Source organism: Phasianus colchicus, chromosome 16, assembly GCF_987193195.1.
Source record: "Phasianus colchicus chromosome 16, bPhaCol1.hap1.1, whole genome shotgun sequence".
Classification (NCBI taxonomy): Eukaryota; Metazoa; Chordata; class Aves; order Galliformes; family Phasianidae; genus Phasianus; species Phasianus colchicus.
Genome location: NC_143451.1, coordinates 16,502,443 through 16,525,881, shown reverse-complemented (window position 1 = coordinate 16,525,881; position 23,439 = coordinate 16,502,443). Strand labels below are relative to the sequence as shown.

Below are 23,439 nucleotides of genomic sequence, written 5' to 3'. Positions count from 1 at the left end.
GCGCTCGCTCCCGCGCACGGCGGCTCGGCCAACGGCAGCCGGCGGAGCTACCGCGGACCAAGGAGACCCCGGGGGCGGGGCGGCGCCGCCGCTGCCCAATCAGAGGCAGGGGGCGGGGCAAGGGAGATGCTGCTCAAGGTGAGCTCCTCCTGCCGCAGCGTGATGACGACAGGTCTGCACGGCCAGCTCCTAGGTCGGGAGCCAGGAATGGACACGGCAGGAGGAGAGAGGCGTTAGGGAGCAGCCGAGGCTTCGAAATGCATCAAAAAGCCCTGAAAAGCATCACAAAGCCACAGCCAGGAAGCTCGGGATTATCACGAGCAGCATCCAGGATGCTAAACATCATTTGCTACCATACCAGATGGTAGCTGAGCTCTCGCTGCAGACGTCCCAAAGCCAGACAGAACGGGAACAAACCCAGAGCTCTGCTGCACGCACCCCACAGCCATCGCGTTGCAAGCTGGCGTGCCTTGCTCTTCGTTGCATTCGTCCCAGTCTCTGTGAATGAAGACTCGGAAGGCAGTCAAGGCGTTGATTGAGCACCAGCGTGCTTTTATTATTATGTAAAAGACAGGAGGGCGTGAGAGGTCCAGGGTAAAGATGGGACTCATCCTCTCTTGTCACGGAGAGAGTGGCTCAGAGCTCTCAGTGCTGCTGCCCGGTGCCTGGGGCTGGAGGCCTGATTCTAAGTCCCCCTCCAAGAGGCTCGGCTTCTCCTCAGCGACGCTGACCTGCTCCTGCGTGGAGGTGCTGCTGTCGGGGCACTCGGACTGTGCTTGGGCTGGGCTGCACTGCAAAGGCACTGGGTCACAGTCCAGGCTGGTGACTGTGGTGTCCAGCAGGCTCAGGTCAGCATCTTCAGCACAGCCGGGAGAAATGAGGGCGTGAACTTGGATGAGCTCCTTCTCTCCATCGCTGTTGTTATGTGGAAGGCTGTCATCTGAACCACAGTGACTCGTGCTTCCTAAGAGCCCTCCATCGATGGAAGCACACAGCGCACCATCGCTACTTGCCCCGGCTCTTCTGGGTAGACAAGGGCTCGATTCACCTAGGAAGGATACACAGGGGTTAGTGTCAAACTTTCACAAGCTGAATTATGAAAGTGGCTCTTGATCAGGGGTGATCTGAAGATGCTAGGTATAGGTTGGAACGCTAGGAGGAGATACAAGTCCACTTGTATGGCATGAATTCTATGTCGCTGAAAAGCAAGGCTTTGAAAGCTGGATTCGCACCCTTACCTGCCAGCACCACGACTTCCGTCTCTGAGGGCTCCCTGGGACTGCGCTGCAGTCGGCGTTTGGCCACAGAGGATGGTTTCCGCAGGCTGAAGCAGGAACGCCAACTGCCAGCTGGTGATTCCTTCATCTTGCTGGGTGGACGTTGTCTGGAGAGAGAAAACAGTGACTGGTGTGAGTCGTGCGTGGTGCGGGGTGAGGGAAGAGCTGCACTGAGCTCTTGCCAACAGTTGCTTGTTCCTGGCACCGCCTGGTTTCTGCTGAAGCACAGCTTAGAAACTCACTCTCTTTCAAGCAGTTGAGGATGGTTCCACTCCTATAGCTCAGCCCTGAAGTCTTGCTGGCTAAATTCCCCTAAACTGTGTCAAGCAAGATGCAGAGCACGTGAGCAAAGGCTCCGCGGCTGTACAGGACAGCATCTAAGGGATGGCTCTTCTGGAGCCAGCAGGCGTAACTGCTTTCTGAGGAACCGTGCAGCCATAAAGGAAATTCAAAAGCACCTCTGACTCTGACATCAACACCTCGTCGGCCCCATCTCACCGCCAAGTTTAGTTTCTAGTGCCAGCAGGTCTGACCAACAGCTCTGCTTAGAGGAGAACCGGAACTGGTTTCAGGCATGTGGCCCCGACAGCTGGAAAACCCCAACGTTTCAAGGTAGAGCCAGCTCAGGCCAGGGTAGACGTCAGCATGGCTTTATACATCTCGTGACTGCGTGCCCAGCAAGGAAGGAATGGCAGCCTCGTGTGGCTAAACCGAATATGTTAGTTGAATCTCAGAGTCCAAAGGGAGCAGAGATTCACTGCAACAATTCACTTCAGGCACCGTTACTTTAATTTAGCTTCCACATGTTTTGGCGCAAGAAATAATGGGGGAAAAAAAAACAACAACACAACCCACCCAAACAATGATGATGGTTGCTGGAAAACAAAGTCCTCTTTACCTTTCAGATGGAAAGTTGATGATTGTGTGGAATTTCCCCTGTACAGCTGTGGGGCCTTCTTCCACTTCTATGTCCCTGCTCTGTGTCACAACGGAAGAGCTGCTGTGGCCTCGCCTCTGAGCCTGTGCCTCCTCCAGGGTGAGCAGCTTTGTGGCAGGAGAAGACACCCACGCAGACTTGGGCCCTGAGAGAGAACCGTGCCCTGTAAGGGAAAGCCACAGGTAAGAGCGAGGATCACAAAGCAGCACCACAGCCATCACAGTTCTGGGGGAGATGCTATAGTTTTCTCAGACCTGCTTATCTGAGCCACTAGAAGAAGAGGAGGTCAGAATAAGCATGTGGTCAGAGGAATGTTTATGGCAGAGGACAGAGTCATAATTAATAAGAGCAGCTCACTGTATCAAAATGGGCAAAGAAAAACCCTAGAAAGCGGGGGCAGGGAACTCAGAAAGCTTCACTGCCACACTTTCATCAAGCTTCACCTGCATGCAAAACATCGTAACGACAGTGACGTTTTTTTTCTCATTGTAAAGTTTGGACTTGGACATTCTCAGCATCCAGCAACAGGATGCCAGATTCTAATCTAAGCCCAGAAGTCTGCTGTCCCCTCGATAGAACAAGTGTATTTCAAAGATCTTGGAGAAGGCCTGGATTTGATCAAGGTGTCTGATCAAGATAAAGCTCATGGAGGAAGACACTCACCTGCTCCATCTGCCATGTCTGATCCGGATTTGGAGCAGAAGAGGACATCTGCGTGGTTGATGATGAATTCCACCACAGCCGACTGCGTCTGCAGTTCCATGCAGGCGGCTCTTCCGCTGGCGCAGGCAGACTCGTTCTGCTGTGATCTGTAGAAAAGGCAGATTTTAGCAGTCATTTATCCAAGATCCAAGTTTCCCCAAGTCTGGATTGTTGCAGCCAAAAGCTGTCAAATTGGGCTCCGGAGGCTTCCGCGGTGATGCCGCTGAAGAAATTCTCCTGGATGGTCAAGGACACACCAGTCCCATCTAAACAAGAGGGCAGAAATTGTCATCTAGAAATTGTGCCCGTGCGGTTGGAGAACAGCCCAGGCTCTTGCTCTGCCGTCAGCCACTTACTACAGTGTACAGGAGAAGAGCACATTCGATGGAGAAAAAGGTAGATTGCATTTTTTGCCGGAGAACAGATCCAAGCAGTGTGTTGAAATGGAGAAAGAAGTTTACCTTAAGAGGTTTGGAGCCCACACAATCGCTAAGTTCTTAGCGTGCATGTTTGTCACGGAACAGTTCCCGGCTAGACGAGCCAAATGTCTTATCAGGTATTCCAGTGTCCTGGAAAATCAGAGAGGCAAATATTCAGCACCAATGAACACGCGGAGCTGCGGTTCACAGAGCAAAGCCTCAATGCATGTTATTGCTACTGTCACTGAAGATGAAGTAGATCCAACTTGACTAAGTGCCACACTGTGGCACCAAGCCCCAGCACAGCACAGCTGCAGCCACCAGCTGCACCAACTGTGCCCCCGTGCCCAGGAACCGACCCAATAAATTAACCCCGTGTAGCCTTAAACTGCTTCAACATACGCAGGCATCATGTTGCCAGCATGAGACAAGCCTGGAATCACACCACTGCCCTCTGAAGTGCAGCATGGCTGAGCTCAACAGAGTGAGGGCAGCACTGACCTGTAGTGAGGAGCGGGCAGCTGCTGGATGACGTCCTGCATTCTGACCAGCTGCTCCTCATCTGTAGCGGCACCAACAGCCTCCTGGAATAGTGCAGAAAGGGACTGAGACACAAATCAGGCTAGATACCTGCCACAGGGTCGGGAACTATGGGGACAGCGTGCTGTTGGTCTGCGCCGAGACAGATTTTACGCCTTCCAGGAGGCATCTGGGGAACATAGCGGCACGCAGCTGGTGCCATCAAGGCCAAGGAGTCCAAGCAGCGGGCCGGTTTACAGCCTGATTGCGCAGCTCAGCTCCTCAAGCTTCAAGTGCACTTTGCTATCAATCCCACTCCCATTCTATAAATACTTGGGGAATAGAAAAACAAAACAAAAGAAAAAACAAAAAACATGAATTCTCTCAAGCTTTGTGAATATGGAAATAACCGCCTCCTGGGACCACCGAAAATGGCATCCATATGATGCATGATGTGGCAAAGACATACGAGTAAACCCCACGGGGCTAACAGAAAAAGGGCCTCAGAGCTGGGGCACTGCTGCAGCCATCTCCCAAGAGGCCCAGGGAAGAGGTAAAGGAAAGACGTTGCCTTGTGCTTACCGAGAACTTGTCATACAGCTGGTCGGTCAGCAGAGGGTTCGGGAGCTCCCTGAAGTACATTTTGCAGACGGAGCTCACGCTGTGAGTGTTGCGGATGGTTAGCTCAGGAATCTGCTCAGACTCAAATTCTTGGCTGGAGAGAAGGACACAAAAACGGGCGGGGGGGTTGAGAAAGAGGAAAACAAGTCAAAAGCCACACCAAATATAATCAAGCATTGGAAGGGCTTCCCGATTAACAGGAGAAAATGAACACTCAGTCACCAGCACCACACGAGCCATGCTGGATGAGATGTTTCCAAAAGGAGACCTTTTCGTTTTGCTAAGGCATTTCCCGTGACTCTGACAACTGGCTGCCTAGTCTACAATCCTAAGCCAGGAGCCCGGAGCAGCAAGGAGGAGTGTGGGCTGCTCCAAAGGGCTCTGCAAACAGGAGGAAATGGGAATGAGAGCTGGCAGTGGTGACACCGCAGTCCCCCACAGCCTTCCAGTGCTCCGAAGGACAGAAGGAGAACTTCCTGCTCCAGCAAGTCTGCTGAACGCCCCGTGTTCCTATCAAACAGTGACAAGCCTGGCGCACCACTGCTGAGCGCACGCTGCCTGCACAGAGCTGCCCCACGGCGCAGGCCTCTGAGCACCCACAACAGGGCACGCGCCCCTACTGACCGCTGTGTCAGTCGCAGCACTCTTACCGCAGTCTCTGGATGTTGGACGCGACGCCGGACAGCCGGTATATCCCTTGCACTACGCCGTGCTGCTCAATGAACTCGGCGCAGCTCTGGAGGACCTGGGGGACTAAAGAACACGTGCCAGCGGTTACTTGAGCTCCTCATTCAAGTACTGGTTCAGGCTGTGCTCCTGTCAAATCTCATCCACTAAGCCCAGCCAGGCTACTGCTTAGTTCTTCCTTACAGAAGAAAGCTGTCCAAGACGAGGAAACTGGACAGACGTGTTCCTTGCATTCAAGAAGTGTAAGGACCTAGGAATCAGCCTGGAGAAAGTAATTCTGGGGAAGCCGGAGACACTGCAAGTCCCACCACAGCTCCCATGGGAATGAAAGGAGGTGGGAAATCTCATGTCCAGGAGAGCAGGGAAACATATGCAGGACACTCTCCTTGGCCAAAAGGCTTCCCTTCTTTTCAGGCTAGTGTGGGATTGGCTTACAGGCTTTGGTTTAAGCAAATACAAACGTGCTTGTCTCTTAAGAGCATTAGCCTCAGTTTATCTTTCAGCCATCAACTTCCATTACACGTTTCTCCACTGGTACCAACCTGCCCCTTTGCTAGATATGACCTCCCTTTCATCTTTAGATGCCCAACAGAGGAAGATCTCAGGAACGGGCTGTCCCTTACCATCGCGACCAGAGTGGAGAAGATGCTCTCCCAGGTCACAGCCAAACACCCTTTCCTTCTCCACCTCCCGCTCTTTCGGTTTCTTTGGGCGGGCCTTCACCAAGGAACGAAGGAAGGTGACGAGCTTGCCGCGTTTCTTTGGCACTGCACAACAGGAAGAAACCAGTTCATTTCAGGTTTGGCTCAGTTGGACAAGGCCGAGCATAACACATTCTACAGAGCACGTCAAAACGGGAAGAACATTAACAAGTACATAGAAAAACGGATTTTCTCCCATCCCTGCAGGAGGAGCCAAAGGCCAGGTTGGATGGGGCCCTGGGCAGTGGGGTCTAGTCTCACATTAGATGTGGAGGTTGGTTGGCAGCCCAGCCTGAGGCAGGGGGGTTGGAACTTGATGATCCTTGAGCTCCCTTCCATCCCAAGCCATACTAGGAGGATTCTATGATTTCCCCAAGTCCACTCATAAACACGGGAGGATCGGGCCAAATCTCTGCGCGTTCCGATGGAGTTTAATGCACTCCTCTTGCTTGGCTTGCTCAACTTGAGGATTAAGGATCCTCTTGAAAAGTCACGTTCCGATCAAGCATATCACTAGCACAACCAGGCCTCTAGCTGTCCACCAGGGACACTGGCTGTTCTCAACCTCGTACTGACTCGCAGAAGAACTGCCTTTGCCCTCCTTCATTCTCATTGCCTACAAAACACCAGCCATATGCCCCATGATATGCCTGAAGGATCATCAGCACAGACTATAACACGGGATGGATAAAGGAGGTATTAAACACAGAACACACCCAAGAAGAGATGCCATTTTGCTTCCCTGCACCATCAAATGTAACATCTGTACCTGGCTTTGGCACTGAACTGAGGAGAGACTCCGGAATTTTTCCATTGATGAGCTCCACGCACTCACTTGGGAAAAATCCAACCTGTAACAAGAAAAAAAAGAGAGGTGCACTACTGAAGGCAGCATTTCTCAGGCCTGAACTGTTCAACCAAAAGCCACCTAACATTTTCCTCGGAACGTGCTTGCCTGACGCTCCGTAAGACTATCCAACAAAAAGTGGCCTGCATAAAAGTAATAATTATTCAACATTTGCAGCCAAAAGACCTACAAAACAAATAATTGCTTCTGTAGAAGATGTAGAAGAAGAAAGTTCTTGCTGACTGAGATGCAGCTGCAATAATCCCCAGCTCCGAGCTACCCAGCGTTCTGCAGCCAGCAGCAGCAACAAGCACGCGGAGGGTCTGTTACCCTACCTCAGCTGACAGGCAGTAACTTCCTAAAAGACACTAACTTCACGTTCTGCATGGGTGCAAGCAAAATACTCTGAGACACTGAAACACTGTCTTAGCTGCTGCATTTCCAAAGGTGGGGTTCAGTGGCCGTGACCTGATGCATATTGTGAAGGCTCTTGCTTCTAAGTGAGTTGAGGAGACAGTTTCCTACAAAGACCATCTCTGACACCGACACAGGGAAAATGTTTACATCCATGAGCCATCCTGTGCAGGCAGCGCAGCTCTTAGCCGAGATTCCCGACCTGACCGAAGTTGCTCTCTCAAGTCTGAAGCTTGTGCCTACCTGAAAGCCATGCTTGCCTCTCCACCAGGGGGTCAGCTCCTTTGGTGGCATATCAGTAACGCACACGATGTCTCCCACCTGCAAAAGACTGCAACCTCACCAAACATTCTGAAGGTATCTGAGAATATTCCTGATGCGTTCACACCTTATACTCTCCTGTACATGACAACTAGGAACGCCCTTAACTGCTTACCTCAAAGGAGAGTTCATCCGGTGCCTGGGCAACATATCTCTTAAGAACACGGGCAGCAGCAACAGCTGGAATATTTACAGGAGACTCCTCGTGGATCAGCAGGGGCTTCCCATTGTTCTCAGTCTGAAACAGAGAGCACAGGCCATGGTGAGGAGCTGAGGACAAACGAGGACAATTTCAGAGCAAGGAGCACATCTGCAGAGAAAGATCCTTATCATGAGTGCTTAACAAGAAACTGCAAGTCTAATAACAGCTGTTTCTCTTCCTGGTGTGCAGCAGTATGGCCAGGCAATGTAAAGATGCGTCTCTCTCTACCCAGACTAAGAGGACAAACACCCCAACCGAGAGGACTCCTGGAGTTTTATAAACTTGCCACGCTTGCAGTACTGTCTTGCCAAAGAGGAGCGTAAGAGTCTGCTTGCTTCCTGTAACCTATTGCTTGGAGACCTCAGCCATGGACTGGACACAGGAGCTGGTCCACTGACCCAATCCTTGGCTCACTACAAGTGCCTGCTTCCCTTAACTTACTGAATATGAGAACTTGGTCTTTGGGTGACAAAATCCAAGCAGGATGGGGAAAAAGCTTCTGCATGTTTATAACGCTCGATCTGATTCTGTCGGTACTATAACGTCCACGGCCATCTAGATGCTCGTAGCAAGGACATGAAGCTTTTCAGGCAGCTTTTCAGTGACACCGATAGAGCTGGAAGGATTCTCCCTCTCTTGAAAAGCAGGAGAGCTCATCTGCAGCTCACTCTGCCGGCTCAAGTCAGCAGAACAAAGACCAATCAGAGCTTCATACTCTACCTCCATTTGTGCCAGGTCAGGCCCACAGCTGATCTCGCTGCACGCGATGCCCATCACAGCAGGCACGACAAGCTGGAACTGAAAAGAAACACACTTCTATTTTCTCTGTTCACACACCACGGTATGGAGAGACTTCTTCAGAACTACCCTCAGTTACCCACTGGCATAGGCAGGTGTTCTAGAAACAACCACTTTGTTCAGTCACTTCAAACGAGACAGCCTATTACGCAGCAGTTTACCAAGTCGCTATCCCTCTGCTAGCAGATGGGGACTCCGGCACAAAGCAGCAGATGCGCTTGCTCAGAGCACTCCGACAGCACAGTAGCAGGGCAGTGAGAGGAGTCACTGCTGGGGGTGGATCTGCTCCCTAGCGCCCGGCTCCCACCAGTTCACCTCCAGCGCCGGCCGCAGCCTTCCACACGGATTTCCTCTGCTTGCATCTCTGCTGTGCTCCCCACAGCTGTCGTGCGCACACGCAGCCGAAGCACGCATGCTCATGGTCACGTTGTGCAGCCCTGCACAAACCGGGACTAGGACTCCTTGCCTAAGGGATTGGTTTCCTAAAGACTAGCTGGTCACAGCATCACAGACAGCATCCTTCTGAGGGCTGAGCTGGAGGGAAAGTGGAATAACTCTACACGTGACCAGTGTCCTGTCAAGGCTGGATGAGGCTGTGTTACTAAACACGGTGCGACGCAGGCTGCAAAACCACATGGGGGGGACAACGTGTGGCACATACCAGGCAAGAGATCAGAACAAGTTCCTTGAAGCCGCAGCCGTTTCTTGTCACTTTGCTCTGTTCTTCCGCGAGCAAAAGCTGCATCAAAGGAGAAGGCAGAGGGCGGGGAGAGGAGAGAGAAAGAGCTGATCAGTGAGCTTGCACAATTTAACAAAGAAGACAAGGAAAAAGCCCTGAGACAAATGCCACCTCTATGCTTTGGAATGTAGCTACTGAGTGAAAATTATGTCTGATGGTCAAGAGTAAGCAGCATGACACTACCAGCTCCGCCAGCCAGCAGCTTTCAACACCTCACTGTCCACCTGTCTATCTCACACTGTCTCAGCTTACCTACAAGATGCTGCACAAAGACGGTGTGAAAACGAAGGTACTCAGTCGATGCACAAGTGCAACAAGCTAGCTACTCAGTCGGAGCTCAAGCGCTCCAATGAAGGGACGCAGCAGGCACTGCTCCTCCCCTCATTCTAGCTGCTTATGACATCACTAAGGGCCACCAGGCTGCTCCACCATGACAGACAAGGTGGGGAAGCAAGACCACGTCACAAGACCAGAAGATTCCAACACTCCAACATTCTAGAATCAGAGGGCGGTTGGAATTCTACCTCAGCCAAATCCTGGAGAAGCTGGCACGGGGTCATCATGACCAAAGCGCAGGACCCGGCGCTTGCTCTTGTTGAGCCTCGTACAACCGGCCTCAGGCCATCCTTCTGCAGGGCCTTCCTACCCTCGGGCAGATGGACACTTCCTCCCAGCAGCATACCTTGCAGTGCAGGGCCTACATAAAATCCACACTAGAGTCCTTTGTTTCATTCAAGAGCACGTTACAGCACGTATCTATTTCACCGTAAGGAAATCAAGGAAGAGACGGGAGAAACACAGAACTGCTACGAGACTGCTATATACATTTCTTTCCCAAGTGGATTTTTGCCTTTTTGCTTCCAGGATGACCTCATTTTGTTCTCCCCTTCTTGTGGGGAAGCTGCCTCCAGTTCCTGAGGTTCAGGAGACAGCATGAAACACGACACTAAGACAAACGCTTGTCGTGGGCGAGGGGTGGCTGTGCTTTGCCAGGCATACGGCGGGGCAGTAAGTGCCACACGGCAGCCCCAAGCCAAGCCCTGCATTCAGTCACTGTGGCCACAGCTGGTGCATCGCTGCCAGAACGTATCCCAGGATACAGGTGGACGCAGGCACTCCTGCTCCTTCTGCAAAGCCATCCTCTGCAGAGCCCATTAGGTGCTGCTCAGTGCTATGCCAACCAGGCTCCCGTTTACTGCAGCCCTGGGATAAACACGCGTGTACTCTTCTGTGCAGCAGTGAGCTCCAGGGATGAAGCACAGAGGGTAAGCCAACAGAATCTACTGCTGACTCCATCAGCTCCTTCTTCTACCAACCATGGGCAAACACTGTGAGACAGAACATAAGGGGAAAAGCACTTCTGCTCACACGCCTGCAATGGAATTCAAAACAGCTATTGCAAGAAGAGCTCGTAGGGTAAACCTAGCCTCAGAGACACAAACACACCAGGTTCCAGGAAATAGCATGGCACATTGTTGATGAAACGCTGCTTCATTGCTTGGAGAGCACGCAGCATGCCGCTTTGACAGGCACAGCAGTGCTGCGACGTCCAAGCTGGGCACCAAAACCTCTCCAGCATCCCTGGCCAACGCTGCCAGGGAAATGCAACACCTGCATCCCTATCTGGCTTACGGCACACACACTGGGGGGCTGCCTTAGTCTCAGGTGGGAGGGATTTTTCTTCAGAGTATCTGGTATGATGCTATGTTTGGGTTCTAGGAGAAAAATCACACTGAGAACACCCTGATCTTTATAGTTTCTGACAAGCAAACTTGCACAGAGCCAAGGCCATTCTCAGCAAAGCTCTCAACAAGGAGCTGGGAGGGAACTGAATTAAGACAGCTAACGTAAACTGGCCAAAGGGATATTCCATACTATATGCCATCAAGTGGAAGGAGTTTTGAAGGGGATGAGAGTACATCTCACTCTCTTTTATTGCTTGGCGGCTAACTGGACAGTGGTTGGCGGGTGGTGAGCCATTGCTTGTACATCACTTGCAATACATTCATATATATATTCAGAACTACTTTTATCTCAAAAACATGAGTTTTACTTCTCTTTTTCCACCCAACACTCTCCCCCATCCCACGGGGAACAGGGGAGTGGGCAAAGGACTGCGTGGTGCTGAGCCACCCACCGGCTTCAACCACAACAGGGCCGCGGGGCAATGGGAGCAAGCACAGAAATAAAACACAGAAACTCGCTGTTCCTTGGGCTCGTGGCTGCCACAAAGCTCGTGTTTTAGTGATGCAGAGTACTGTATCTCCAGCTATTGTGTGTCTTGTTAACCACAAGCTCAGCTATGAGCAGTCACCACAAGCAAAAGATAAACGTAAACAAAGGCTTATATCCACACGTACCAATCTGGGTGTGAGCAATAAAAGCCCATTGGGCCATGGACAAGGCAGGCAGCACATAGGCAGGAAACAGGAAGGAGTTGAACTCCAGCTCTCCTACACAAAAGAAAGGGAGAGCACCACGGGAGGAGTTACGACACAGCTTCAGAGCTTACAGAGCCCTGAGATTTCCAAAGAACGGTGCCAGGGTAACTCTCACCATTCCCACGCAGGGGTCTTCCCAGACACTTCAGCTGCTGACTTCCACTTCCTCTGTCATGTGTAGAAAGTCCAGGTGACAAATGCTCATTTCGTCTGGGTAACGCTTCCATGGTCATGACTGAAAAAAAAAAAAAAAAAAGCAGCATGCAACCCCATAAAATGTACCTTTCTGCTCTTTCTGTCAGCACGACATCTAAGATGAGCATTACACGTCCCTGCTACTGATTGAAAATTCATCCAAGCCTATGTTCCACACAGCTTCATCTCAGTGCCAAAAAGAAACACGTAAACAGATGTTCAGAGGATTCTTTGTGCAGATAAAAGTGCAGGGTGCATATGTATTCTCTTCAGTAATAAATATTAGTTTAGAATCCAAAGGTAACTTTTCAAGAAGCAGTATGAAAGAAAGGTCAGTCAAAAGGAAATACGTGATTTTCATCTATTTTCATCTAAAAAATCCTTGCTAAACCTCTTCCCATCAAAAAGAAAGCATGCTGGGCATTCTTAGCAGCAGCTCAGAGGACATCTTGCACCACAAAATGCAGCACATGCTTTTTGCTCACAGGCCCCTCATGTCTCTAATTTGTGTCAGATTCACTCAAAATGACCACGTGGACCAGAACAGCCATTTGGTTCTGCTGAGGTAGGAACCCACTGCTGGGATGTCCCACAGTCCCGTTTCCCCGCTACTTCCAGCCCTGGGGGGAAAAGGAAGAGCAACTGACTTCACCTACCCAGACTTCTGCATGGTCTCACATCACACAGAGAAGCATGGTGGAGAGCTCTGGTGGCTGAAGAAATCAAGGTTGCCTCTAAGATCCTGCTTTAAATCCACATGACTTACTGCCCATAAGATGTGAAAGACAAGGTTAAGGTCCATCCAATCCCTGTGGATGTGGCTGCCTGCAAAGACAACAGTTGCCTGCTCTTCAGCAGGGTGATGCTCACCCAGCAAAGCACTCACCAGCACATGTCTTTCATAGAAACATAGAATTAGCAAGCTTGGAAAAGATCTCCAAGATCATCCGGTCCAACCATCCACCTTCCACCAACATTTCCCACTAAGCCACGTCCCTCACGACAACATCTAATGTTTCTTGAACACCTGCAGGGATGGTAACTCTATCACCTGTCTGGGCAGCCCGTTCCAGCGTCTGACCAGTCCTGTGGAGAAGTTTTTCTTAACATCCAACCTCAATCTCCCCTCATGCAACTTCAGGCCACTCCCTCCAGTCCTATTATCACTTACACAGGAGAGGAGGACAACGCCCACCTCAACACAACCTCTCTTCAGCTAGTTGTAGAGAGTGAGGAGGTCTTCCCTGCGCCTCCTCTTCTCCAGACTAAATAATCACAGTTCCCTCAGCCGCTCCCCATAAGACTTGTGCTCTAGATGCCCTGCAGCTTCACTGCTCTTCTCTGGACACATTTAAGGCTTTCACTGTCCTTCCTGTAGTGAGGCACCCAGAACTGAACAAAGTACTCAAGGTGAGGACTCACCAGTGCTGAGCACAGGAGGATGATCGCTTCCCTGCTCCTGCTGGCTCCAGTTCTTTGCATTGCACTTCCAATCTAAACCGTTCCTTCTGCGGTAGCGCTTGCATCCTCAGTTAGGGCTGGAGCTCAAGAGGTCAACACAACAGAAAGAACACAACGTGCAACTGGAAGACATGACTCAAAGCTCACAAGAGTCAACTCTCTGACCTTGGGCACAACTCACAAACCATGAGCCAGGCCTTGCCAACTTGGCAGATCTGAGCATGCCAGAGGGGATCAGATCACAAAGTGTCCATTTCAGTTGCAGCTTCATGTAGGAAAGAAAACCAGCTAACAGGCGTGAATGAATTCACTCACAAGCTGCACAATGAGTCTGTTCTTCATTAAAAAAACCACATGGATTCCTAATCCAAAAAGAGAATGGCAAGAGTTAATACCGATGGAAGAGGTTCCTGGTCCGAAGCCTCATCCTCTTACCCAACTTTCCTTGCCTCGTACTCTTCCCCAACTCCTGGGCGATGCCCACAGGCTTAAATTCAGACCTCAAATTCATAGGACTACTGTATAATCAATGAAAATTATATAAAGGAATTTTATATAATCAAATAATATTAAGATGTTATAATAATGAAATCAGCAAGAGAGTTAGGCACAGCAAGACAAAGAGAATAAATAGGATGCTTACCCGTGTCGTGGGCTCGCTCAGGAAAGACCAGTGGAGTGGATCTTCCGAAGAGAGAGAGATCCTTCCCCACTGGTAGATTGTATTATATTGTATTATTTTGCATTCCGATATCATAGTTAGTAAAATAAGTTTACCTCCATAGATTGTTGCCGCTGTTTTTTTCCTTTTCCCCCTTCCTTCCCATTTTGTGGGGCCAGGCCGAGGGTGGGGAGGGCAGGGGCCTACTGCCCCCTGTCACGGGCATAAACTGATCTAGTTAATTCCATGACACTCATCAAACCAGATTGTCTCAGTCGAAGGATGGTATGCTATCGCTCTCCACTTGCTCGGGTTGCCCTTGCTGGACCCATCTGTATACCAGGCATCTTCAGGGATAGGATATTTCCTCTCCTGAACGGGACTCTTCTCTGGTGGAGCGACCAGTGTTTCTTTTGGTGCATCACAATGATAGGTCACTGGGCCTAGGATCTTCTGAAGCTCTTCTTTTAAGGATGATGAAGACAGACTGCTCCTTTGGCTGAGGTAAGTGACCCATCATGCCACTGTTTGTGCTTGGGCCACCCCTGTCTTAGGAAGGTGGGTCAGATCTTTCACCCACCCCTGAATCTGCAGAGTGGTCTTCACTATAACTTCAGCCGTCTGGGTTATTGGCTCTACTGCCTGTAATGCTGAATAGGCAGCCAATAACTGTTTTTCAATCATATCATATCTTTCTTTTGCTCCATGCCAGACCTGAAACCAAAAACCAATGGGGGTCCGAACAGAACTCTGGCGTTGCCACAGGCCCCAACCAAAGCCATCTTGAGTAACGTGGACATCCAACTCAGCTGGGAGGGTAGGATCGAATATACCCAATGCCTGGGCTTGCAGTAAAATTAGGTCTCTCATCCCTGCTGAGAATTTGACCAGATCCGGGCCATCAAAGGCATCTTCATAAATCGCTTCCCTTACACCTAATTCACAGATGTAATTTTGAAGGTTTTCCATGGAGGACCACATCCCTGTATGTAAAGGAATATCAGATTGATTGGGCCATACCATACAGCAGGCCGCCATTAACCATTCTATTATAGAATGGTTTTCATCATTGTATTGATTACCTGCATATAATCTCTGTCTAAGAGCAGGATGGACGGTCATTGTGGCCAATTTGGCTATTTCCGGGCCATTCATCAGAACACTTTCTGCCCCAGAATCCCATAGTCCAAGCTGGCACACTTTCTCTAGCTTTCTGCTTAAATCGTTGGACTAAGTCCATCAGTTCTGTTGCTGTGTACGGTCGGGCTGTTACATGCAAGTGGGTTTGAACGGGGGGCCACTGATCAGGCGGCACCCCCGCCGATCTGTCCTGTACCTTTTTTGTTTTTTGAGTTATAACAGGACGGACTTCTAGTGCATCCGTCAAAATTGGAGATTCAAGGTCAGATTTAGATTGTTTATTTTCCTGATCAACACAGTCCGTTGATTCAGGAGCCTGGTCATTGTTTATTGAAATATTACAGACTTGACCTATTGGAAGATGTAGAATTGGGTTTTTTCCTGTTAATATGCCAAGTTCCTGTTCTAACTTTTCAATATGATCTTTTAAAAGTTCATTTTCGTTCACTAAAGTATTATTCCTTATTTCAGCATTATTTAAAGCATTTAAGAGTGGCCATGCCACTGTAGAAGCAGCTAATTGTCTTTCTCTTGTGACTAATGTATCATTGCCTAGTCCCTGAAAGTAATCTGCTAGGCGATATGGGGAAACATTTCCCACAACACGTAGAGGACCCCATTTTTCAATGATAGTTGACAATTCATAATAAGGGGATCCCGCAAATCCTGGCATCTGCCCTGGAATTATTTTATCTAGGGGGGTAGTGTCCTCCCCCTTGAACATTTACAGAAATTCCAAAGAAAGGACATAGTGTAAGTTTTAGTATATTCGGCTTGCCTGCCTGGCTCACCAAGTGTATAATCAATGAAAATTATATAAAGGAATTTTATATAATCAAACAATATTAAGATGTTATAATAATGAAATAAGCAAGAGAGTTAGGCACACCAAGACAAAGAGAATACATAGGATGCTTACACATGTCGTGGGCTCGCTCAGGAAAGACCAGTGGAGAGAATCTTCCAAAGAGAGAGAGAGATCCTACCCACTGGTAGTCAGCTCTTAAATGGGTCTAGGAGAGGTGGAGCCATGCTCCACCCCATCCTGCAGCACAGGTGAATTCCATTCACCTGTGCTCCCAGGGCTGACTCATTGCTCGCCTCAGGTGATAAATCAGAGGTTCAGGCCGTGACTCAGCAGTTCCCATACAGACTCCTTTCACAGGACTCAGTCAAAAAGGATGTCACACTTGTTCCACACACTCAAACTGACTGAGCAGTGGTATCACAGTCACTTAAAACACACAGAAGCATCCAAACCCAAGCATGCACATTCCCTCCTGTGTTACTAGTGCCCACAGCTCACCTTCACACCTCTGGGGATTTCTGGCGTTTTACACTGATGCAGCCTCACTATAGCTCCATGGGTGTCACACAAGGCCTGCAGGACCTCTTTCTCCACAAACCCCATCTGCAGGCACTGGTTCATAAGGCTCACCACCCACCCTCCTGAGCAAAAGCAAGCACTAAGAATGAGAGCAAAGTGCACTGGATTTGACCTGGCCTGGTCCCCAAGCCTCAGTCCTGCCAGACATACCCCGGTGCGTAGACTCATCCCCAACATCTGACTGGACATTGTCATTCTGCAAACGCCCCATCCCAGCAGCAAGGGATCAAAGCATTGGGACAGCTGAAACAAAAATGTCATGAAAGTTTCCTATTGGCACTGATCAAGAACACGTCTACCCCTGAGCAACAGTATGGGAGACAAACAGCAGAAGACAACCAACCTGCAGAACCCGCTCCGTTGGGGTTGGTCCAGATGTTTGTATGCTCCCTTCCATGGCCCAGGCCAAGCTTGCTGAGCTGCTCCTCCTTTGTGCAGGGGGAGAGCGGCGCAGATGCTACGTGGTGGCTATGCACAGCATGCCTTTGACTTGATTCTCCTCTCTCCATCTTCCAGTAGCAAGCAGCATTTCAAATCTCTCCTTGCAAAAAATCACCTAGGTAAAAAAGAACTGGCAATCTTGCTTTTAAAGTTTCCTTATTTATACAACTTGATGCTTTAAAGCACAAGCTCACCTAGCAATCACCTACCTTAGACAAGCCCAACCTGCAAGGAAAAGTTATTCTTCTGTGTCTGCAGACTTTGCACACATTTCCAGGTGCAGTAGTCAGCCCAGTTCTCAGCACAGCTTTACCAACCACAGAAACCCAGTTTACGCCCGCCGTGCTTTTCTCTCATCTGAAACGCTGCATTGCTGCAAGAAGCAATGAATAAAATCACAGAATCACAAAACTGGGGTTGCAAGGGAGCTCCAGAGATCACTGAGCCCAAGCCCCCTGCAAAACGGGCTCCCTAGAGTAGGCAGCACAGGAAGGGCGCCCAGGAGGGCCTGGAATATCTCCAGAGAAGGAGAATCCACAGCCTCCCTGGGCAGCCCGTTCCAGCGCTCCGTCATCCTCGCCGTGAAGAAGTTCCTTTGCATTTTGGTGCAGAACTTCCTGTGCTCCAGTTTATGGCCATTTCCCCTTCTTCTGTCACCACAGATCGCTGAAAAGATTGCAGCCGTGTCCTTTTGACTCCCACATCTAAGATATTTATAAGCGTTGTTGGAAATAGCCAAATAGTTTTCCAGGACGGTTCTCTGATCTTTGTATCTATCTTTATTCCCAATTGCAATGGCGGGCCTCCTGCAAGCAGGAGAGCGCAGAGAAAACAGTGTTACATCTTTTATCCCCTACTGCCCGACCCTTATCTCTTTCTCCCCGGCTCCTCACTGGCTGAGTACTGCAGGTTCACACTCTTTCGCAACGCTTCACTAATCGTACCAATACCAAGTAAACACAAATCCTTACCACCCAACCACAAATATCTTAATTGGTCGACTGCCTTCTAACAACTGCTTTCTTAACAAACATCTGGTCGTAACTTTTGGATGTCTGCTTTACAACATAGACATAACCTCTTAACTGCTTCATTACCCCCCAGCATTTGTGCCCTTTGCACTGGATCATTGTTCAGGTCATCCGTCTGTCCTTGCTTAGAGATAAGCTTGGAAGGAGGACAGAGGGCAGTATCTTGGAGCCTGCCTACGGCATCCTAACGTTCCCACAGAGTGGGACAGTTCTGCTTTGTGTAAAGGCCCCGACTCCTTGAGAGTTTGTTCAGTGGACTTCACTTCTGCTGGCCTAATGAACAACCTTACAGTACGTTTCCCAGGTCAGAATACTATACCCACATTGTTTAGAACATTTAAAGTCTGTTGCAGCTTTGGGAGAAAGAATTGGTCACGTAATTCGGTAACTATGTCTCTAAAATATGTTACCTATAATGCATATGGTAATCTTCCTGTCCACGTCAGCTATTTCTAAGGATATGTGACAGCTTCATTCTTTAGATCAATTGCCCTTTTTCAATGTTCAGTGCAGAAACAACACTTTCACTTTCCACAGTATACGGTATTCTTACTTTGCACATCAGCTATTTCTAAGGACGTGCTACAGCTCACTTCTTTAGATCAACTGCCCCTTTCAATATCCAATGCAGAAACACCACTTTCACTTTCCACAGCATTTACCAGAACCACAGAACGGCAGGGGGGCTGAAAAGGACCACAACGATCATCCAGCTCCCCAGAACCCCCACACCCCCTCGCAGCCGCCTACAGCCTCAGATCTCGCTAGATCCCCCCCCGTCGCCTCCCTGCAGCTTCCTGGAGCCCCGCACGGCCCCCCTCCCCGTCCCGGGACCGTTCTCCCGCACACCTCCGGCACAGCTGTCCTCAGCACTCGCTCCCGTCGCGCCGCGGCTTCCCTCTCGGTGCTGCCCGGACAGCTCCGGCTGCCGCCGCGCTGTCCTGCGGGGCGGCCCAGGCGGCAGGAGCGGCGCTCTGCGAGGAGAGCCGCGCCTCCGACAGCCGGCTCCCAACGCTCGCTCCCGCGCACGGCGGCTCGGCCAACGGCAGCCGGCGGAGCTACCGCGGACCAAGGAGACCCCGGGGGCGGGGCGGCGCCGCCGCTGCCCAATCAGAGGCAGGGGGCGGGGCAAGGGAGATGCTGCTCAAGGTGAGCTCCTCCTGCCGCAGCGTGATGACGACAGGTCTGCACGGCCAGCTCCTAGGTCGGGAGCCAGGAATGGACACGGCAGGAGGAGAGAGGCGTTAGGGAGCAGCCGAGGCTTCGAAATGCATCAAAAAGCCCTGAAAAGCATCACAAAGCCACAGCCAGGAAGCTCGGGATTATCACGAGCAGCATCCAGGATGCTAAACATCATTTGCTACCATACCAGATGGTAGCTGAGCTCTCGCTGCAGACGTCCCAAAGCCAGACAGAACGGGAACAAACCCAGAGCTCTGCTGCGCGCACCCCACAGCCATCGCGTTGCAAGCTGGCGTGCCTTGCTCTTCGTTGCATTCGTCCCAGTCTCTGTGAATGAAGACTCGGAAGGCAGTCAAGGCATTGATTGAGCACCAGCGTGCTTTTATTATTATGTAAAAGACAGGAGGGCGTGAGAGGTCCAGGGTAAAGATGGGACTCATCCTCTCTTGTCACGGAGAGAGTGGCTCAGAGCTCTCAGTGCTGCTGCCCGGTGCCTGGGGCTGGAGGCCTGATTCTAAGTCCCCCTCCAAGAGGCTCGGCTTCTCCTCAGCGACGCTGACCTGCTCCTGCGTGGAGGTGCTGCTGTCGGGGCACTCGGACTGTGCTTGGGCTGGGCTGCACTGCAAAGGCACTGGGTCACAGTCCAGGCTGGTGACTGTGGTGTCCAGCAGGCTCAGGTCAGCATCTTCAGCACAGCCGGGAGAAATGAGGGCGTGAACTTGGATGAGCTCCTTCTCTCCATCGCTGTTGTTATGTGGAAGGCTGTCATCTGAACCACAGTGACTCGTGCTTCCTAAGAGCCCTCCATCGATGGAAGCACACAGCGCACCATCGCTACTTGCCCTGGCTCTTCTGGGTAGACAAGGGCTCGATTCACCTAGGAAGGATACACAGGGGTTAGTGTCAAACTTTCACAAGCTGAATTATGAAAGTGGCTCTTGATCAGGGGTGATCTGAAGATGCTAGGTATAGGTTGGAACGCTAGGAGGAGATACAAGTCCACTTGTATGGCATGAATTCTATGTCGCTGAAAAGCAAGGCTTTGAAAGCTGGATTCGCACCCTTACCTGCCAGCACCACGACTTCCGTCTCTGAGGGCTCCCTGGGACTGCGCTGCAGTCGGCGTTTGGCCACAGAGGATGGTTTCCGCAGGCTGAAGCAGGAACGCCAACTGCCAGCTGGTGATTCCTTCATCTTGCTGGGTGGACGTTGTCTGGAGAGAGAAAACAGTGACTGGTGTGAGTCGTGCGTGGTGCGGGGTGAGGGAAGAGCTGCACTGAGCTCTTGCCAACAGTTGCTTGTTCCTGGCACCGCCTGGTTTCTGCTGAAGCACAGCTTAGAAACTCGCTCTCTTTCAAGCAGTTGAGGATGGTTCCACTCCTATAGCTCAGCCCTGAAGTCTTGCTGGCTAAATTCCCCTAAACTGTGTCAAGCAAGATGCAGAGCACGTGAGCAAAGGCTCCGTGGCTGTACAGGACAGCATCTAAGGGATGGCTCTTCTGGAGCCGGCAGGCGTAACTGCTTTCTGAGGAACCGTGCAGCCATAAAGGAAATTCAAAAGCACCTCTGACTCTGACATCAACACCTCGTCGGCCCCATCTCACCGCCAAGTTTAGTTTCTAGTGCCAGCAGGTCTGACCAACAGCTCTGCTTAGAGGAGAACCGGAACTGGTTTCAGGCATGTGGCCCCGACAGCCGGAAAACCCCAACGTTTCAAGGTAGAGCCAGCTCAGGCCAGGGTAGACGTCAGCATGGTCTTATACATCTCGTGACTGCGTGCCCAGCAAGGAAGGAATGGCAGCCTCGTGTGGCTAAACCGAATATGTTAGTTGAATCTCAGAGTCCAAAGGGAGCAGAGATTCACTGCAACAATTCACTTCAGGCACCGTTACTTTAATTTAGCTTCCACATGTTTTGGCGCAAGAAATAATGGGGGAAAAAAAAAACAACAACACAACCCACCCAAACAATGATGACGGTTGCTGGAAAACAAAGTCCTCTTTACCTTTCAGATGGAAAATTGATGATCGTGTGGAATTTCCCCTGTACAGCTGTGGGGCCTTCTTCCACTTCTATGTCCCTGCTCTGTGTCACAACGGAAGAGCTGCTGTGGCCTCGCCTCTGAGCCTGTGCCAGACCTTGTCAACTTGGCTGATCTGAGCATGCCAGAGGGGATCGGATCAAAAAGTGTCCATTTCAATTGCAGCTTCATGTAGGAAAGAAAACCAGCTAAAAGGCGTGAATGAATTAATTCATAAGCTGCACAACGAGGCTATTCTTCATAAAAAGACCCACATGGATTCCTAATCCAAAAAGAGAACAACAAGAGTTAATACCGATGGAAGAGGTTCCTGGTCCAAAGCCTCATCCTCTTACCCAACTTTCCTTGCCTCGTACTCTTCCCCAACTCCTGGATGATGCCCACAGGCTTGAAGTCAGACCTCAAATTCATAGGACTCCTTTCACAGGACTCAGTCAAAGAGGATGTCACACTTGTTCCACACACTCAAACTGACTGAGCAGTGGTATCACAGTCACTTAAAACACACAGAAGCATCCAAACCCAAGCATGCACATTCCCTCTTGTGTTACTGGTGCCCACAGCTCACCTTCACACCTCTGGGGATTTCTGGCGTTTTACACTGATGCAGCCTCACTATAGCTCCATGGGTGTCACACAAGGCCTGCAGGACCTCTTTCTCCACAAACCCCATCTGCAGGCACTGGTTCATAAGGCTCACCACCCACCCTCCTGAGCAAAAGCAAGCACTAAGAATGAGAGCAAAGTGCACTGGATTTGACCTGGCCTGGTCCCCAAGCCTCAGTCCTGCCAGACATACCCCGGTGCGTAGACTCATCCCCAACATCTGACTGGACATTGTCATTCTGCAAACGCCCCATCCCAGCAGCAAGGGATCAAAGCATTGGGACAGCTGAAACAAAAATGTCATGAAAGTTTCCTATTAGCACTGATCAAGAACACGTCTACCCCTGAGCAACAGGATGGGAGACAAACAGCAGAAGACAACCAACCTGCAGAACCCGCTCCGTTGGGGTTGGTCCAGATGTTTGTATGCTCCCTTCCATGGCCCAGGCCAAGCTTGCTGAGCTGCTCCTCCTTTGTGCAGGGGGAGAGCGGCGCAGATGCTACGTGGTGGCTACGCACAGCATGCCGTTGACTTGATTCTCCTCTCTCCATCTTCCAGTAGCAAGCAGCATTTCAAATCTCTCCTTGCAAAAAATCACCTAGGTAAAAAAGAACTGGCAATCTTGCTTTTAAAGTTTCCTTATTTATACAACTTGATGCTTTAAAGCACAAGCTCACCTAGCAATCACCTACCTTAGACAAGCCCAACCTGCAAGGTATCTACAGCCTCCCTGCGCAGCCTCCTCCAGTGCTCCATCATCCTTACTATGAAGAAGTTCCTTTGGTGTTGGTGCGGAACTTCTTCTGTTCCACTTTATGGCCATATCCCCTACTTCTGTCCCCAGAGACCTCTAAAAAGTGGTTGGCCACGTCCTTTTGACTCCCACACTTAATATAATAAGTATTAATCAGATCCCCTTTTAGTCTTCTTTTCTCAAGGCTGAACAGACCCAGGTCACCCAGCCTTTCCACACTGAGGAGGTGCTCCCGGCCCTTTATCACCTTCATGGGCTACTGCTCGACTCTCTCCAGGAGAACCCTGTCATTTTTGTATCAGGGAACCCACAACTGGATGCAGTACTCCAGGTGAGGCCTGACCAGAGAGGAGCAAAAGGGGATGATCAGCTCCCTTGCTCTTTTTAATGCACCCCAGGATTCCATTGGCCTTCTTGGCTGCCAAGGCACACTGCTGACTCATGGCCAACCTGTCATCCACCAGGACACCCAGATTCTTCTCTGCAGAGCTCCTCTCCAGCATGTCACATCCCAGCCTGTACGGATACTTGTGGATATTCCTTCCCAGGTGCAAGACTCAACACTTGCTTTTGTTACAGCTCACCTGGTTTGATACTACCCAGCTCTCCAGCCTGTCCAGGTCTAGCAGCACAGCCTTTTGGTGTGCCAACCACTTCACCCGCTTCGTCTCATCAGTGTACTTACAAAGGGTGGACACTAACCCCCTCACCAATGGAGGTGACAAACATATTGAACAAGACCATGTGAGAAATACTCAAAAATTTCAGGTTAGGCAAGAAACTTAGTGATAGCAGCAAAATTTATTTGTTATTGCAATACTGGGCTCACATCCCCCATTAGCAAGGGAGAAACTGTGCACCAGTCAGCGAAATTCATTCCGTTCTATACTCTAAACCGAACGCAGGTAATGCTC

At 50.4% G+C, this 23,439-nt stretch overlaps 1 protein-coding gene across 10 annotated transcripts; it reads right to left on the bottom strand.

Moving 5' to 3' along the window:
• Nucleotides 1-60: 60 nt before the first annotated feature.
• Nucleotides 61-22,471, bottom strand: LOC149915797 (rho GTPase-activating protein 32-like). 10 transcript variants are annotated; one of them, XM_090151480.1, is made up of 27 exons: nt 22,157-22,471; nt 21,733-22,056; nt 21,129-21,426; nt 20,191-20,336; nt 18,791-20,000; nt 17,120-17,283; nt 16,813-17,040; nt 15,025-16,712; nt 13,243-14,925; nt 12,477-12,645; nt 11,741-11,860; nt 11,545-11,637; nt 9,709-9,881; nt 9,107-9,184; nt 8,368-8,445; nt 7,561-7,683; nt 7,368-7,445; nt 6,633-6,714; nt 5,786-5,929; nt 5,126-5,228; nt 4,437-4,569; nt 3,837-3,919; nt 3,378-3,485; nt 2,878-3,023; nt 2,176-2,377; nt 1,239-1,384; nt 61-1,048 (listed from the first exon to the last, which is right to left on the bottom strand). In XM_090151480.1, exons 11-27 carry the CDS (start codon nt 11,856-11,858, stop codon nt 621-623), a joined length of 2,316 nt encoding a protein of 771 aa, XP_090007606.1. In that variant the 5' UTR covers nt 11,859-11,860; nt 12,477-12,645; nt 13,243-14,925; nt 15,025-16,712; nt 16,813-17,040; nt 17,120-17,283; nt 18,791-20,000; nt 20,191-20,336; nt 21,129-21,426; nt 21,733-22,056; nt 22,157-22,471; the 3' UTR covers nt 61-620. The 10 variants fall into 10 exon arrangements, with proteins under 10 accessions (XP_090007606.1, XP_090007604.1, XP_090007609.1 ...); XM_090151478.1 differs by having other exon boundaries at nt 16,813-17,025; XM_090151483.1 differs by having other exon boundaries at nt 16,389-16,712; nt 16,813-17,025.
• Nucleotides 22,472-23,439: the final 968 nt, after the last annotated feature.

Coding starts and splice junctions, on each gene's coding strand:
- LOC149915797 (XM_090151480.1), bottom strand. CDS start 11,858: ATGACCATGGAAGCGTTACCCAGACGAAATGAGCATTTGTCACCTGGA. Junction 9,882..11,544: donor TATTGCTCACACCCAGATTG/GTACGTGTGGAT, acceptor GATTTTATGTAG/GCCCTGCACTGCAAGGTATG. Junction 4,570..5,125: donor TCCAACATCCAGAGACTGCG/GTAAGAGTGCTG, acceptor CCTTCTCTCCAG/CCAAGAATTTGAGTCTGAGC.